Here is a 16393-nt window from a genome sequence, read left to right as displayed (position 1 = left end):
GCGCCTAAGTTACGAGAGCGTAGAGAGCGCCTTAAGCTTATAACGATGTCGCTAGTATTCGCCGTAGGTCGCTTTCCGAGTAATTTCGCGCTTAGAGTAACTAGCGAGTCTTAACCGTTACCCTTCTTGCTCTTATCGCCGTCGTCGCTCTTCTTAGATCGCTCCGCCTAGCTACGAGTTATACGCTTGTCGCCTATAGCTTCTTAATATATATAGCTAGTATAAGAGAAGACGTGTATAATAGATAGAGAAAGGGGAAGTGTTAATTAAGGGACTTAATTAGAGAAGGGGAAGATAGATGTAGATGCGGAGGAGAAGGTTAGTAGATTAAGAGGGCGAGTTAATATATGCCCTAGTAGCTCTTAAGCTGCCGGATATGCGTTACGCCTCGACGCTCCCGCACCCCGTATACTACTCCCGCTCCGCTACGCTATAACTACCTACTTAAGCCGAAGTAGCTAATCGTATGCGCTATATACGTGCTACCCTAAGCCGCTAGCTATATAAAGGATATAGCTTATAGTAAGGTAGAAGTGAACCCTACGTCTAAGCCTTTTACTTAAGCGATAGGGCCCTATAAAATAACCTATAGGGACCCCTTAGGTCTCTTAAGTAACTCCTATAGTTTTAAGGGCAAAACGACTTAGTAGGGGAGGATGTTCTTAAAGTCTCTACTTAAGAACTAAGTATATATGCCTAAGGCTTAAGTAGCCACGTGACTTAGGCAGGACTATATAGCCGAGGAATTTTCCCTTAAGTAAATTTAACAAGAATTCACCCATTTTAGAACAGCTATATAGTTGCTTCCTTAGTCATCAACATCCATATAAGTAAATACTTCACTACAGCCTGCCCCGAGCTCTGGTGTCAAGATGATTCGCGTTTCGCTTGCTCACACTTCTTTTTGCCGCGCGGCCACCAAAGTCTTAGCAAAGCCTTGCGTGTCCTTCTGCACTCGAGCAATACATCCCGCGAAGACCGGACTTGTTGACGAAGAATTTCTGTCTGGATATCGTCCTTCAAGCTATTTCCCAGTCAAATCGGGCGACGTCATCCATCAGGTATACAATGTTAAGGTAAAGCTCGGTTTTGGTAGAAGTTCCACCTCGTGGCTCTGCACCGATCAAAGGTACTAGTGCTTGTCCTGATTCTGGTTTACCGACCTGTGTAGACTCTTGACTACCTTTTTCCACTAACATTCTTCCAGCGGAGCTTTTAAGGTCCTCAAGATCTCAACCGCTAGCGATACCGCCACAAGAGAAGCGAGGGTCTTTGATTATCTACACGACTCTTCGCTCACCACAGAGCTCCAAGGCAGATACTGCGTCCGTCGGCCGGAAACCACTTTCGATTTAACTCTGGATGGTCGGACCCATCAGTGTTTCGTGTTCGAGCCACTTGGACCAAGCCTACACGAATTTGCTCTACATCGAGGAGGTTTGCGCATCGATGAGGTGCGTTTCATTGTCGCGTATCTCCTATATGCAGTTGAATTCCTCCACTCCCACAATGTTGTACATACAGGTACCTCCAGCTTGTCCACTGTTTCAACATACATGTACTAACGCTTACAATAGACATCAAACTCGACAACGTACAGCTTATGCTCCCAGACAATGCKGACGAAGTGCTAGCTTCATTCGCTGCGGAAGAAGAGAACATGCCATCTTTCAGCAGGTTGAATACCGACGGATCCGTAGTTTGCACTTCGCGCGAGATGATGCAGGAGACGCTTTCATTCCCAATACTATGTGACCTCGGAGCAGCCGAATATGGACAGTTATCCTATGAAGGACTGGCACAACCTTTGCCATATCGTGCCCCGGAAGTTATTCTTGGTGCCAGCTGGAACCATAAGGTTGATATCTGGAGCCTAGGTGTACTAGTAAGTCTCTACAAAATTGCCTTCTTTACGAAGCTGGCATCGTAGGTCTGGGAGCTCACGACTGGCGAGCGTCTCTTTAGACAATCCAGCGAACGAGATAGCATTCGCTTAATGATCCAGTACATGGGGCTACCACCTCGTGCGCTCCTTGAACGCTGTTCTCGACATGGCGAGTTGTTCGATACTCATGGTAGGTTGCCGATAGCAATCGTTTGCCGAAAGCGGTCTTCCGCGTCCACTGACCTCAAATGTCTAGGACACTGGAGCCATGGCGAAATCACACGTATCAACCTTGAGGATCGAGTAGACTTTGATGCCACAAACCTGCCATTCTTCGACTTCTTAAGATCAATGCTGACTTGGGACCCGGATGTGCGTCTTTCAGCTTCACAGCTACTGAAACACCCATGGCTTAACGTTACATGAGCTGCCGCTGATGCCTTTGGTCCGTCTCTGCGTCTGCTGATAGAGGTGATGTCGATGAGCTCGTACACAAGACCAAGATCCTGGAAAAGTGCACCACGAACTCTATCATGGAGATCATCAGCTTCATCTTGAAGACGTTTGACTGCTTCGCGGGAGCAAAAACTGGAGGTCCAAATCCTGATCATGAAGTGCTGCTTGTATGTGTTCCGGTACTTCGTCCAACGCCGGATCCTCATTAACAACACATGCAGGTCCTTGCTTGGAGTATGATCTTTGATCCCTTCTCGATCTCTCCGTCTATCCACTTCTCTTGAACAGGTCTTTCCTTAATCGGCGATGGATACAACAATGGTAAGTCGTCTTTGGATATGAGTGGAACATCAAGAAATCAAGCACTCGCCGATCCCTCAATGGGTCTAGATACCAAATAGTGGCATCGCTATCCTTAGTTGGACTGTTTGACCTTTGRGCAGCAGGCGGAAGGTCCTCTAGCAACCTCTTAGAGCGCTTTGTTCACGGTCCTTGCACCCGCACATCTCTGATCTCGAGTTGGAAAGCTCGGGCTTGGGATTGGCCAGAGAAGTTCCTGACATGTTGATATGGCAGTGGTAGATGTTCGTTCAGTATCGAACCAGGCTTGAAAAGCAGAGTGTGTGTGATGATCTGGGAAGCGATGAGATGGAGGCATCGCAAGAAGAGGATACAACCAAGAAAGCAGAATTGGATCTGAGACGGGGTAACTTTGATAATGCGTATCGAGGGCAGTATTGAAGATATTCGGACATTACACGGCGAGCAAGGTAAGCACTGGGAACGATGAGTAGCACACCTGAAGAATAACCAGTTGTTCTCTCGCCTCTACCTGCTATATTGAAATGTATGCGTTTCTGTATTCAGATTAGTGAAATATGATTTTGTTTAGATTGATAGATGGAGTAGAGTACTAGTGCCGGGGCAGACGGTCCGTGATCTCACATAGTAGAGGAGCGGCTGAAACCGAGTTTAACTCGACGTCGTTCGTACATATGAACGACCTCAAAATTTTCTCTCTGTGACCATCGAATCCTACATGTCGTCCTTCCACTCCTCGCTCGCTGATGGAGACAAGATCGTTCCACAAGAGACAGAATTGGAGAACGCCGCTGCTCGAGGCTCAATGTCGGCTGTCTTCACGATACTTGCGATATGGCAGACCCTACCTGACATGCTCGATAATGAAGGACACATCTCACCAGCGGTGACAATCTCCGCCCTGTTGATAGCAATCTCACACTCTCGGCCCGATATTGTATCGCTCATTCTTGCTGCCAGCGCTATTCCAAGATTGCCTGTGATGGAGGCTATCCGCGCTGGCTCGATTAACATCTTCCAAACATTTCTGTGGCATGGGTGGGATATTAACGAGCCTATGGAGAGAGACGGGCCATCGGCACTCGGGTACGTGGCAAAGGTGCGCTTTATGTCTCAAATTGCTGACCTTGGCTGCCTTTAGATTTGCGGTCCAGAATCGGGATTTAGTAGTAGGATTGCTCGAGCTGGGAGCAGACCCTAATGCAGGGTACCAATACGACACCGCACTTTCCAGAGCTGTTCTAGGAGGAACAGAGGAAGTCATCGAAATCCTGCTGTCGCATGGCGGTAACGTCACTCGAGGCGACGTCCTGCACTGGGCCGTCGAGCGCGAGACAGAAGCTCATAGAGTCGTGGCGTTACTCCTAGAGCGTGGTGCTCAACCCAATCGTCTGAGATTCGACGGTGTAGAGCCGTCGTGGTCGGTGGTTGGCGTTCGTCGTGGACTTGGCACCCCGTTGCACACTGCCGTCACGTTGAACAAGCCAGATGTTGTATTAGAACTGCTGAACCATGGAGCTGATCAAAATCTCGAAAACACGCTTGGAAGAACACCCAGACAGATGGCAGAAGACCTTGGTGACGACAGGCTACTGGGCTTGATGAATGGCGAGGTGAAGGAGTAAGACCTCGGCCCTGTCCAGAATTGAAATCTGTGTACGCTTGGCCGTGGTGGCGGTATCCATAACGCAGTAAACAGGAGAATAGTAATAGGATAGGATCTCAGATAGGCCTCAGGAGACAGTAACCACAAAGGCCTCCGGAAGATGTCGCAGTGGCCCGTATTTGATGCAGAGCGTTCGCGTCAGAAATGTGACCATGCCATGCCTTGACCGAATGGGACTCATGAGCTTGATGGCAGCGAGCGTAGTAAGTCGCCAAGATATCTTTGGTCAAGTGTAGGGGAAAGGACGGAGTCGCGCTAGGWCCTACCTACTTTCTTTAGCTCCATTTTGATGATCTTGGCCTGAGACGATGTAATTTCGATCAAGGTGTGGATGGAAGACGCTTGATGATGATTCGGACAACGATTGGGCCAGTCAGAGTGAGAATAGGACTTTGTGGCTACAGAGTCAGTCATGTATAGGTGTGAGCGAGTACCCTGGTCTGCTTCTTATGAAAGCTGTGGAGCCATTCACGGCGACACTAAAAATAAGAGCAGTGCATCAAGGTGCAGCAGGAGAGCGATACACACCACTGCCTCAATGGCCAGGTATTCTTCGGCGGAAGAGGGCCAATCGGCACCAGAAATGTCACATGTGTTGCAGAAGAGGGATGGATCCTGCAAGGTACCGAACAAGTTTGCTTACGTGGAATCCCTGCTAAGAACAGGGCAGGTGACGTCGCGGTCCTCGAAGTGGTTGGTGGTGGGTGAATTCAATGAAGATGCGGAGGCAAATACGGACAAGCATCGGATCGGACGGATGACAAATTTGCCCTCGAGGCCGGGCGGCCTCGTCAAAGTCATCTCGAAGCCTGGAGGAATCTGGGTATAACTTAAGCATGATGGGGAGATTCTGCGGGAGATGTTTGGATGACTCCATTTTGCCAATCCAAAAGATCGGCGCGGAATAGTTCTTCAGCCTTACATGAATCCCCGCCATCAGCCAATCTTTCCGTAAAGTGAACTCAAGCAAGCATCTTTCGCTTCCGACGCACAGTCTTGCTTTTTACGCAATCCGCCGTCAAGAGGCGATCATCATTGCCACCAAACTCAACTCTGCTGCCCTGACGTACGCCCGCAGACGGCGTCGGCGATACGAGCTCGAGAGCTATGGCCTACAACCGTGGCTACAACCCGGATGCATTGCCAGCGTACGTTGAGTCTTTCTTGACTTCATTATTCCCCTCCCTCTTCTATGTGGTGGTCACATGCCAATGCAACTACATCAGCACATGCGTCAGCAACTGATCACGCGGAAACCTCTTAGACACGCCGAACCCGAACAGGCGGCACARATGCTGCACACCAATCCAGGAAGCGGCGTGCCACCACGACGAGATCCTCCCACCAACTACAACAAACCAGTACCACCCCCTCCACAAACGCAGAACATGAGACCGGACGAGCGATATGGCGGCGGCGGCGGCGGCGGCGGCGGCGGCAGCAGGCCAAATCCGGGAGGATACGCTTCTCCCGCACCGCCAGGCGCATACGGCTCCTCCAACCCAGCCCCACCTCCACCACAAAGTCAAGGCTACAATGACTATGGACGGGGACCCTCTCCACGATACGATCAGCACAGCCAATCCCAGCCTCAGCGTTACAACCAGGGCCCACCACCTGCTCAAGGACAGTATCAACAGCAAGGAGGATATGGAGGAGGAGCAGGAGGTCAACATCCGCCTCCAAGAGCCAGCAGCACCAACTACGGCGGTGTCACTTCTCCTCCGCCTCCTGCTAGTTATGGACACGGTCCACCTCCGCAAGGCTATCACAATCGCCCTCCAATCCCGGACAGCCAACGACCTCCTACAACTGCTCCTCCTCCACCTCGAGATGGAAACGATCGAGATGCCCTCTGGCCATTGTTTCTGCAAGTCGACAGAGATCGTAAAGGCCAGCTTGAAGAGCCTGAACTTCAACGTGCTCTCGTGAATGGAGACTACACTGCATTCGACCAGCACACCGTCAAAATGATGATTCGGATGTTCGATACTGATCGAAGCGGCACCATTAACTTTGACGAATTCTGCGGGTGGGTTAGAGTTTGCTCCTCCTGCCGCGTTGATGCTAACAAACGTGTAATTTGAAGGTTGTGGGGCTTCCTAGCAGCCTGGCGTGCCCTCTTCGACCGCTTTGATGTCGACCGCTCAGGAAACATTTCCCTGCGAGAATTCGAGGACGCGCTGGTCGCGTTCGGATACCGCCTCTCTCCACAATTCGTCGCTTTACTCTTCAGCACATATGCCAAATCGCACAGTCGAGGCCGCGGAGACGAACACGAGAGGGAGAAAGTGCTGTCGTTTGATCTCTTCGTGCAGGCGTGTATAAGCCTGAAGAGAATGACGGATGTGTTTAAGAAGTACGATTCCGATCGGGATGGGTACATCACGTTGAGTTTGTAAGTGCACAAGAACGCGAAGATGTTGGTAAAGGAGATATGGTTGCTAATACTATGCTGTAGCGAGGAATTTCTTACAGGTGTATGTATACAAACCGAAGTGTGGAAGGTATAGAGCGTGTCTCAAAACCTCCACCTAGTTCTCGATTTTACCAGAAACTTGCTGACTTCCATGCCTCGCTTTTAGGCGCAAGCTCTCTTCCTGTTCAACTCCATCTCGGCGCAGACGGATACTGGGCTTTATTGAGAAACATTCTCGGATAACTGACGACTCTGTGAAGAAATCCTGAAGCAKAAATGAGTAGATACAATCCACCCGAGACGAGAATCGGAGTCTGAATGAGGCCATGAGAATTTCTTGAAGATGCTTGTGGAGAAATATTTCCAGTTTCACTTCGTCTATCAAATCAGACGACGCAAGCCATATTGGACGAACCGCAAACGACCACCATGGGAGGAGGGCAATCAGACCACGCTACGAAAGACGGCCATTGGGAGAAAGCATCAGCAGTACGAAACTTGGAACGAAAGAAAGGAGCGAGCGATGATGATACCCATGATCTTTGCGAGCAGCATCGAATATAGCGAGACACACATGCACAAAGTGCCAGTCTTCTTCATGTTCATCTCATCTCCTCAGTACCTTCATCTTCATCTCATCTTCTCAACGCCTTGACCCGCCCGTCTAATTCCTCTATCCACTGCTTCACAAACTTGCCATTATTCGCATTCTGTTCGCCGGCAGTCTCCACCGCTTCCTCAACTTTCTCCAATCCTTCCCTCCACATTTTCAATTCTTTGTCCATTTCCACCTGCCGTCCTTCCAATTCATCCAGATCGTTGTGAGCGTTTGCTGCTGCTGTGTGAATCGTTCGTAGAGAGCGGAGCCGATTTGTCAAAGCTGGGACCATGGGTGAGAGGGATTGCAGGGTGGGAAGAATAGCGTATAATGCTTGTAGGGACTGCATGTCCTCTGAGGTGAGAGCTGCTGGAGGAGACGTGACTTCAGCTTCACTAGCGGAGTCCTCGGCATCGGATGTTGCTGTTGATTGGGGAGGTTGAGTTTGTAGGTCGGAGAGTTCCGCGGCTTCGGCTTTGAGTTTGTGGATTCTTGTGCTTGCTGCTTCGAGCGCTGAGAGGGATGTTGCAGAAGTGAGGGTTGCTACTTGGTGATCCAGTAGTGCGATTGTGGGGAGTAGTGGTGATGATAGGGCTGACATTTCCGTCGCTGCGTCGAGGGAGGAGAGACCTAGAGCTGATTCTATCGCTGCTAGACGGGAGTCAAATGCGGTGACGTTGCTGAGTGTTTGGTCTCCTGGTGGAGATTGTTGGTGGTCGTTCTGCTGCTGCTCTGTCGTGGAGGGTGGGATTGACGGAGCATCGTGATATGCAGATTTATTCCGTGCATGTCCTCGTCGTTTTGAAGCAGGCATATCCAATCCAGACATCATCCTGCTTAATGATTCAATCGCATCCTGAATCCCACTCTCGGCCTCGCCCTGTTTTTGTGCTGCTTCATCCTCCGCCTGAGCTTCCAACCTACACTCCTCCATCTCTCGCTTTAGTCTCGCAATCTTCGCCTCCAATGTCTCTGGCTCTTGCTCGACTTCGTCCCTCCTTAACCTCCTAACTTTCAACCCTTTCCGCTTCCCATCCACCCGATCGCTCATATCCCCTACACTGGTCTCCACCCCGCGGCTTTGCGCGTCGAATCTACTCCTTGCTCGATCAGGATACAGCCGCCTTCTGCTGACGCCATAGCTGGTATCGTCCTCCTCATCTTCGTGGCTCGTATCTGATTCAGAACCTCTCTCTGGGGATGTATCGTTTGTGCTTTCTGTCGCGTCGTCGTTGAAGTCTGGTGTTGCGTAGACGTCGGGGGCACTGTCTAGACCCGGAAGCTCTTTTCGTGCTTCGGCGGTGGACATTTGGTGATGTTTCGTGTGATGTTGGTGTGTTGATGTCGCGGTGAGGGAGGATGAGGGGAATCTTTTGGCGTCGGTGTTTGGTGGTACCGCGATTTGGTGAAAGCTAAATTGAGTTGACGATCACGGCAGTTCAGATGGAGTGGTACGCAAGTAATACAGAATATCATTATACGTCTTGAGGGACGTATTTGTTATAGATAGCTAGATCTATGGCTCTGTAGAAATAGAAGAACTGGTACCTACCAGTGTCGATGTTGTTATTGGACATGGGCTCTGCAGTGAGCTCTACCGCGTCGTTGCATTGCAAGTCGTTCTTCATGACCAAATTCCCACGTTTGTCTTGCAGTGATCGATGCTCGGGCGGAAACTGTGGGTCTGGAAAACCTCCGCTGCAAAGAGACGCTGCAGTGCTGCTCTTCAGGCGGAATGACCTCTCCACCACACTGGGCACGGATAGTTCTAGTGCAGTACACGGCGCACTGGACGCACAGAGCGCATACATGCATTGAGTCCAAACTGTGAACCTGTCCAAACCACTCCGAGGGCACCAATAACACTCTCTTCAACGGCAGACCACGGGGGTCTGAGACATTTCATCCTGCGACAGATGTCATGCACAAAACACCAACGTCCCAGTCACCGCATCATTGGACAAACAAACTCCGTGGTGATGTGTTCAATATCGCCGGAGCGGACCAGATGTCTACTCGGCTGTATTGGAAGGATGAATGTAGACGTAATCTGCCCATCTTGGATTGTTCCACTGCAGCACAAATGCAATTCTATCCAGTCGATGACGGACTTCGGACAGCCACATTATAGCCAAGGGATGTGGTCTCGCGAAAACCACGTGAAACAAACGGCCGGATCCTTCACAGCGTTGTGTTTCTGTGCATGGCCTTGTCGTACGAAGGGGCTGTTCGACAGACGGCAAGCTGTAACTTGTGAGCCATGAGATTGGAGGTGAAGATCCAGGTACAGCCGTGTTTCGTAGGTAAAAGTGTGTTCTAGTCATGCGATGGATCGTGTTGGAGTGAGAATTGGCAATTCCTTGTGTCCTCGCACTTGTTGTGGTCATCTGTATTGTCTAGCGCCCGCCCCTCGAAAGCGGGAAGATCCTCACCTTTCGACGTTGGACCTCTTCCTAAATATAGCCACATCGGACCTTCAATCCATCGATCAGCGGGGTCTTGGTCTTTTATTGTCGAGACTAGACGGACATCTTTGCGAACCGCCATTCCATGCCACTTCTGGCTCGGCGCAACACTTCCTTCGCCACGTCGGACGCCTTGCCGTCAGCAGGATCCGTTTCTAGGTCTGGGGCCATCGCGCGACGCTTTGGCACGCATTGCGACGCGGTGGAGATCAGAATAGCGTAGAGATACGAGCGAGCTTCCACCCCGAGCACTGAGCGAGAGCAGCGTGTACAATGGGTCGCCGCAAGATTGCCATCAAGCCGAGTACGTGCTCACTCTAGAGCCATGGCATGCTTGTGTCTCCATTTCCGCGCCCACTGAAGCTGACATCCACCACCACCACACAGTTCGCGACGATCGCAACCGCAGCGTCACCTTTCTTAAGCGCAAAGGCGGTCTGTTCAAGAAGGCGCATGAGCTTTCCGTGCTCTGCTCTGTCGATGTCGCAGTTGTCATCTTCGGCCACAACAAGAAGCTGTACGAATACTCATCGTCGGACATCAACGAGATCATCGGCCGCTTTCAATATGTATGACCATGCAAGAGAAGATATTGCAGGGAGATGCTAATGACAAGATGTAGTATGGCGGTGCACACGAACACAAGGGACCACAGGACTTTGCTGACAAGGGTGGTGGCGGAGACGACGACGATGAGGAAGACGCGGGCGACGATGCAGGCGGCGATGACCAACGAGGAACACCAGCACCAGACCATCCCATGATGCAGCACCCGGGTGTAGGCGGACAGATGTCGCATCATCCAGGATTCCAACACGTCGCTCGTCATGGAACGCCCTCCGGCTCACCACCAATGCACAACGGAGGCATGCCGCAGTTCAATAGAGCCCCCTCCCCTCTACCGCCAGGAATGTCCCGTCCAACTTCCCGCAACGCCCAGCATCCAGCACACCACCAAGCACACATTCGTCGAACTAGTTCGAATCTTGGGCCCCAAGGTCAACCACAGCCCACTTATGCTTACGCGCCGAATCAGCCCTTTTACAGCCAACAAGCACAAATGCAAGCACCGTCACAGCAACCTGTTCAACAACCAGGCTCCTACCCACCTCCGTACCCGCCTTCCAGCCATCCGCAAATGCAACAACAGCAAGCCTTCATGCAGGATTCCCGCCAGACATCAATGCCTCAAGGATATCCTCAACAGCCGCCACCACAAGCAAACATGCAGCGCCACCCTTCGCAAGAACATCTCCATCCACAGCAGCAACCTGGACAGCCATCTCCAAGGATAGGAGAGAGACCGACACCATCGCCTCAGCCGCCGCAGAATGAATTCGCAAGCCCGCAGATGCCCCAGCCTAGACCGATGCCCGCTCATGCCAAATCCCATAGTATCTTTACACCCATCGATGACAGTCGCTCACTGCTAGCACAACACTGGGGAGCCACTGGGAATAGTGATATGCCTCGATCAGAGGCGTTGATCAAACTCGAGGGAGGTGGTCCGCGGTCAGCCTCGATAGATGTCGCGCAAATGCAGCGCGATAACCAAGCTCGAGCGAATGGATCATCGACACAGATCAGGCCACCGCCTTCACGACATCAAAGCAATTCTCCTAATCCGCCACCACAGCGTACCGCGAGTACACCTGCTGCTGGTCCTGCGAGAGTCACCGCCGGTCCGGATGCTAAGAGACCGCGACTGAAGGTGCAGATTCCCAGTGAGCAGTCTGGCGATGAAGGAGGGTCTGGTTCTGGCATTGGCGACGACACCAGTGAACCTCAAACGAGTAATCCTGCTGGCGTTCAAGCACAAGGCCAACCCTCGATCGGTGTCCACTTGCCACCTCCGTCACCCAGCGCAGGCGCATTGTTGTCAGCAGGTGCACAAGGGCCACCCAATCCTTTCGCGCGACCCGCTCCGCCTATGAGCACGAATCCTCACGCAGCAAACCGAGAGGCAGCTAGCAGTCATGTCGAGACGCCAATCTCCGCACTACCGAGTCGCTTCATGAGTGATAACCTTCTTCCCTCGCCAAGCACCTTCTACCCTGAATGGGGTTTCGGACGATCAGGCGACAATAACATGCTTCCCTCTCCGCTGAATTTCCAGACGCCGGTCGTGCCCAATGGGTCTGGATGGCGGGAGGAAGAAAGGAAAAGGGCGGCGGAAGAGCAGGATGGAGGTGATCCGAAGAGAGCAAAGAGCTAGAGGCGAGACGATGCTTCTCGGTATGTTGGTCATGCCTCTTGTCTTGTGCATGGTAATGGATGCATATGTATCAGATTGAGAATGCTGAGCACTACGGTAAGAGGATGGAGACCAGTGGCGTTCATGGGTGGGCAATGAATGCACATGTATCAGAATGAGGCGATTGGGGACGACGGAGGCGGTTAAATGGTAATCTTGAGATGATGGCGAGAGTTGGAGGCTACAGCGGTATGATTATCAGGAACGCATTTGATGGGGTGGGATCTTTCTTGAGAGTGTGTGGACTTTTGCAGCAAGTCTTTCTTGATGATGATAATGGAATCTTCTTGTTCATGTGCTGATTTGGTGTTCTTCTCTCACGTGTGGACGCGTTAGAGTTTTGTACCCCTGACTAGTATGTTTGATGCTCTCCACTGGATTTTGAATTGGACGCGTCTTGGGCGTGGGTGTGGGGCGTCCGATCTTTAGATATAAACAATATACTCCAACATATCGATCTTGACAGAATGTCCACGATGGATGCACCACAAAATGGCCCCACCGATGATGAGTCGCGATCCTCATCTCCCGAATTGGATTTAGAGGAACATCAAGAATATCGCGATATCTCATCACCGGTTCAGGATCCTACCACTGCTATACAAGCGATTCACGAAGCGACACCAGATAGGAGGTATACTCTTCTTCTAGAAATCGTATCGACCATTCCAGCTGCCAAAGCTCTCGCTGAGGAAAGGCTTTTACTGCCTTTAGCTTCCAGCGGCGAATCTTCTGATGTTCAGCCGAACTTGAAGAGGAAAGCGTATGAAATATGTGAGAATTGCAAAGAAGAGTACTCTGTGGAGAGTAATGACAAGGGGTCCTGTGTTTACCATGACGGTAAGTCGTCTCATTCTCGACGATGCGTTGAATCTCTGTTGGTTGATAATATGCGGTAGGAAACAAGGAAGTCAATTATAAGAGCGACATGTGGATTGATCATGATGATGATTGTCACGGCGACCCCGACTCTTTCGCCGATGATCCTAACTATGCGGACGGCTTTCGATGGGGGTGTTGCGAGCAAAATTCTGAGACTGAAGGATGTGTTGTTTCGAGACATGTCCCGAAGAAAGTGGATGAGTCTAAGAAAGCGAGGACGGTCCTCACGCCTGTGTCTGTGAACATTAATGCGAACGCGGCAGATTCATTTCGTGGGCCGGGTGGACGGAGTGTAGTGAGCTGAGCTGAGCTGGATTTTTGCCTGTACAGACTGAGTATGAGAGTTGATGACACTTTAGTTTTGAGAGCCGATAAGTTCGTCTCTGGTTAGATAATCTGCTTCCGATGCGATGCTGGTTCTGTCCGACAATCCTGTCATTCTCCTTGGTGTTTTTTTCTCTATGGATCCTGTTGCAGGTCTCCATCATCCAAACGAGAGATAAATCGCGATGATGGAGGCCATGGCTATCTCTATGATCTGAAAGACTGATCCTGACTCCAACTATCGTTCTATCCGAGACTTTTRCGATCAACGGGCTCGTTCGGATGTTGTGCTTGGGCGAATGTGGCATAAATAAAGTAGTGTGATCTGCTAGTGTGCTGATGCGAATGCCGTCATGGCTTGACTTCCGGATATTGGTGAAGACTCGTTGCCAATGTAAATCTACGCAATGGAGCTCTACCAGTCAGCGAATGCTGATCACTTGGGGGAGGGCTTTCCCTCCCTGCCCCCCGGTWAGGGTCTGCGCAAAATCTGCAAGTGTTGCGAAGGTCATTGCTTCACCCACTAGCTTGTACGTTGCAGTTCGAAGTGCACCAGCTGCCCTTGGGAGATTTTCGGCGACAATTCTGGTATTTGTGGTGCCAAATACGTACTCTGAAGCGGATATTAAACGCGTGTTCCGAAGGATGAGAAGCATTTCAGAGCCGAGTACTAGCCAGACTTCGTCTCCGGCGAAGACGCGAGTATTCGAGGGTGAGATGTCAGCATGGCCAAATCGCTGCCCAAAAAAAATGTACCGATCCACAGCCCGACCAAGCGTATCAATTTGTAGAGCTTGGACTTGGAGAACACGTCGGCCGTTGCGGAGAGTCCGGAACGTGATGGCAGGATTCGTGTACCCGGACCGATGTGCTATGAAGCGACAGACCCAGGGCATATCCTTACGAAAGCCATCAAGTTGTGTCTTTAAGTCCTCGAGTGAGGTGTGGTGATTCTCGGAACTTCGTGGAACCACGCGTGGTCTTGACCAATTTGGTACCCATGAGGGTAGCTCACCGTCATCGAATCCGTTTGCCCGGTCCTCGATTGCAAGCCGCAGGAAGTCAAGGCGTCCATCTACTGCCACGATCTGTTCTGCGGCTTCGGTTAACACGTCCTCGATCTTGTTAGACTTGGCGTAGTCCACGTTGAATTGGTAGGCAGCAAAGCCCATCAGTCCAAGAAACGCATACACCTTATCTCGGGGATCTGAGCTTCTGGTGATTCTGGCATGCTCAATGACGGTCGACAAAGTCAAGGAAGCCGGTCCGGCTGCGCGCTGGTCTAGGATAGACAAAGCAAGCTTCCAGAAACGTCGAGTTTGTACATCTATGTTCTCCCATGAGGAACACTCGGGTAAGCGTATAATTTCTGCTGTGCTGTCGTTGTATTCACGTTCTGGCAGCTTAGCCATCCAGATGTTCGATGCCGCCATGAGCGAAATGCCAAACTAGATGTAATCAGCTTTCGAGCCCAGCAAGCTGTTAGCAACGCAATCAACGAACCTGAAATTTTCCCATCTGTGTATGACCATATGCCGCCAAAATCATGCCCACAAAGCCGTGTAAGAAGATCATATACACTTGCCACCAGCTAACCCTATCTATCATAATGGACAGCAGCCATTTATAGTAGAAATCCCGCTGCTTCCATCTGGCAAGCCTTGGACAGTAAGACGCAGTTGGGTTGTCGTCTGGGCCAACAACGCATTCACAGCGCGAGATCTTGGAATAAAAGTTCAAGATTGATCTCCGCGAATGGCAAGTGTTGCTCGCAATTACATATGCGACCGTCTTACGCCACATGCCCTCTGGAAGGAACCAGAGGGTGAGTAAACAGAGCAAAAGAGTCCACCAGATTGATGGGTCTCGAAACAGCAGCTGTAGTAGCCAAATGCCCTTGACCCGGTGGCAGAGGTGACAGCGAAAGAAGAACGATCTTGGCCAATCCTGGGCGAGCTTCTGTTTCGCTGTGTCATGCTCGCCATTTTCAACGTCCGCTGACAGCGTGAGCTCAGCCTGATAGAATTGCAGAAGCGCTCGAAGTTGTGTCCAAGAAATCAGATGAGTATCAACCAGGAAAGTGACCTTCTTTCCAAGCATAAACTCTTGATAGATCCACGCTCTTCCCCACCAGGTGTTCTGTACGATGTCCAAAATCTGGTCCCAGCGCTCTGCAGTCTCCGGCTCTCGAACCCGTGACGTACCTCGGGGTTTGCCATCTCCACACAACCATCTCAACCAGGTCGACGTGCCGCAATTTCGATGTTTGCGACCGCTGGGAAGCCAAACCAATACGAGCTCCGCTTTCTGATAGATCTGGGTCATCATGGCGACCTGCCGATTCTTTTCGGCGATGTCATCCTGGTTGATACAGATCTGATCGGCCCAGAGGAGCAAATATCTCGATCCAGGCTTGTTCAAACGCATGTTCTGCCACATGTGGGCTTTGACAATTGCAGCTAGTGCATCGTGCAGGCTGTGGGAGATATGAGCCGTGTGACCATCGATACGAATCTCTTTGGTGGCGGCGGTGTCGCCCCAGGTGTAGGAGAGGGCCCAATGGTCAGATTGCGCATCATCCGAGAGATACAGGAGGGGAACATGTGAGAACATCTTGTGATCGCCCCGGCCTGTACGATCCACCCCAAGTATGCGGATTTCGCCTTCATTGAGTGGCGTATAGGGATAGTTCGCACGCTCAAAAGACGCTGTAGCCATACCTGCTGTCGCCTGCAGTATGCTTTCAATGCTGGTGTACGGGACAGTCCTTTTTCCACAAAGAAAGTCCTCCATCTCAGCCGCAGGCTAGTGGGGCTGAGCATTTGTAGAAGCTTGAAATATGGCCATAGACCCACCCACATGAGTACATAAATAGCGAGTATACGCTGGGTATATCGGATGTCTCTAACCACGGCCCAGAGGCCTAACATTCACCACGAGGCAGTTTTGTAAGACCATCTTCCTGCAGCCAGTGTCTTCAGCTGCGTAGATGGACCGTGCGTGCAATGGGATGACTGTTGCTGAGAAATCAATGCTCTATGCCAATCAGACCATAATTCTTGCCGTTGTTCCTTATCTCGAGATTTCACGTGCTTGAAGGCGCCCTACCTGGGCATTACTCGA

At 51.1% G+C, this 16393-nt stretch overlaps 7 protein-coding genes; 5 read left to right on the top strand and 2 right to left on the bottom strand.

Annotated features, from left to right (window-relative positions):
• Positions 1 to 872: 872 nt before the first annotated feature.
• Positions 873 to 2311, top strand: RCC_05050 (uncharacterized protein; the record flags this gene model as incomplete). XM_023770326.1 has 5 exons in its annotated part: positions 873 to 1129; positions 1208 to 1524; positions 1578 to 1885; positions 1955 to 2075; positions 2142 to 2311. The coding sequence occupies 5 exons, from the start codon at positions 873 to 875 to the stop codon at positions 2309 to 2311; spliced, it is 1173 nt and encodes a 390-aa protein (XP_023626094.1).
• Positions 2312 to 3380: 1069 nt separating this feature from the next.
• RCC_05049 (uncharacterized protein) lies at positions 3381 to 4287 on the top strand (the record flags this gene model as incomplete). XM_023770325.1 has 2 exons in its annotated part: positions 3381 to 3748; positions 3804 to 4287. 2 exons carry the CDS (start codon positions 3381 to 3383, stop codon positions 4285 to 4287), a joined length of 852 nt encoding a protein of 283 aa, XP_023626093.1.
• A 1148-nt stretch (positions 4288 to 5435) lies between these two features.
• Positions 5436 to 6973, top strand: RCC_05048 (related to programmed cell death protein (calcium-binding protein); the record flags this gene model as incomplete). XM_023770324.1 has 5 exons in its annotated part: positions 5436 to 5476; positions 5593 to 6360; positions 6418 to 6726; positions 6790 to 6808; positions 6914 to 6973. The coding sequence occupies 5 exons, from the start codon at positions 5436 to 5438 to the stop codon at positions 6971 to 6973; spliced, it is 1197 nt and encodes a 398-aa protein (XP_023626092.1).
• A 409-nt stretch (positions 6974 to 7382) lies between these two features.
• On the bottom strand, positions 7383 to 8654 carry RCC_05047 (uncharacterized protein; the record flags this gene model as incomplete). Its single annotated transcript, XM_023770323.1, has 1 exon — positions 7383 to 8654. The coding sequence occupies one exon, from the start codon at positions 8652 to 8654 to the stop codon at positions 7383 to 7385; it is 1272 nt and encodes a 423-aa protein (XP_023626091.1).
• Positions 8655 to 10083: 1429 nt separating this feature from the next.
• On the top strand, positions 10084 to 12025 carry RCC_05046 (uncharacterized protein; the record flags this gene model as incomplete). XM_023770322.1 has 3 exons in its annotated part: positions 10084 to 10114; positions 10198 to 10379; positions 10433 to 12025. 3 exons carry the CDS (start codon positions 10084 to 10086, stop codon positions 12023 to 12025), a joined length of 1806 nt encoding a protein of 601 aa, XP_023626090.1.
• Positions 12026 to 12540: 515 nt separating this feature from the next.
• RCC_05045 (uncharacterized protein) lies at positions 12541 to 13250 on the top strand (the record flags this gene model as incomplete). XM_023770321.1 has 2 exons in its annotated part: positions 12541 to 12904; positions 12964 to 13250. 2 exons carry the CDS (start codon positions 12541 to 12543, stop codon positions 13248 to 13250), a joined length of 651 nt encoding a protein of 216 aa, XP_023626089.1.
• A 442-nt stretch (positions 13251 to 13692) lies between these two features.
• RCC_05044 (uncharacterized protein) lies at positions 13693 to 16063 on the bottom strand (the record flags this gene model as incomplete). XM_023770320.1 has 2 exons in its annotated part: positions 13693 to 14718; positions 14774 to 16063. 2 exons carry the CDS (start codon positions 16061 to 16063, stop codon positions 13693 to 13695), a joined length of 2316 nt encoding a protein of 771 aa, XP_023626088.1.
• Positions 16064 to 16393: the final 330 nt, after the last annotated feature.

The sequence above is a fragment of the Ramularia collo-cygni genome (genome assembly GCF_900074925.1).
Source record: "Ramularia collo-cygni strain URUG2 genome assembly, contig: RCC_scaffold07, whole genome shotgun sequence".
NCBI classification, from domain to species: domain Eukaryota; kingdom Fungi; phylum Ascomycota; class Dothideomycetes; order Mycosphaerellales; family Mycosphaerellaceae; genus Ramularia; species Ramularia collo-cygni.
This window is presented reverse-complemented; position numbering and strand designations above follow the sequence as displayed.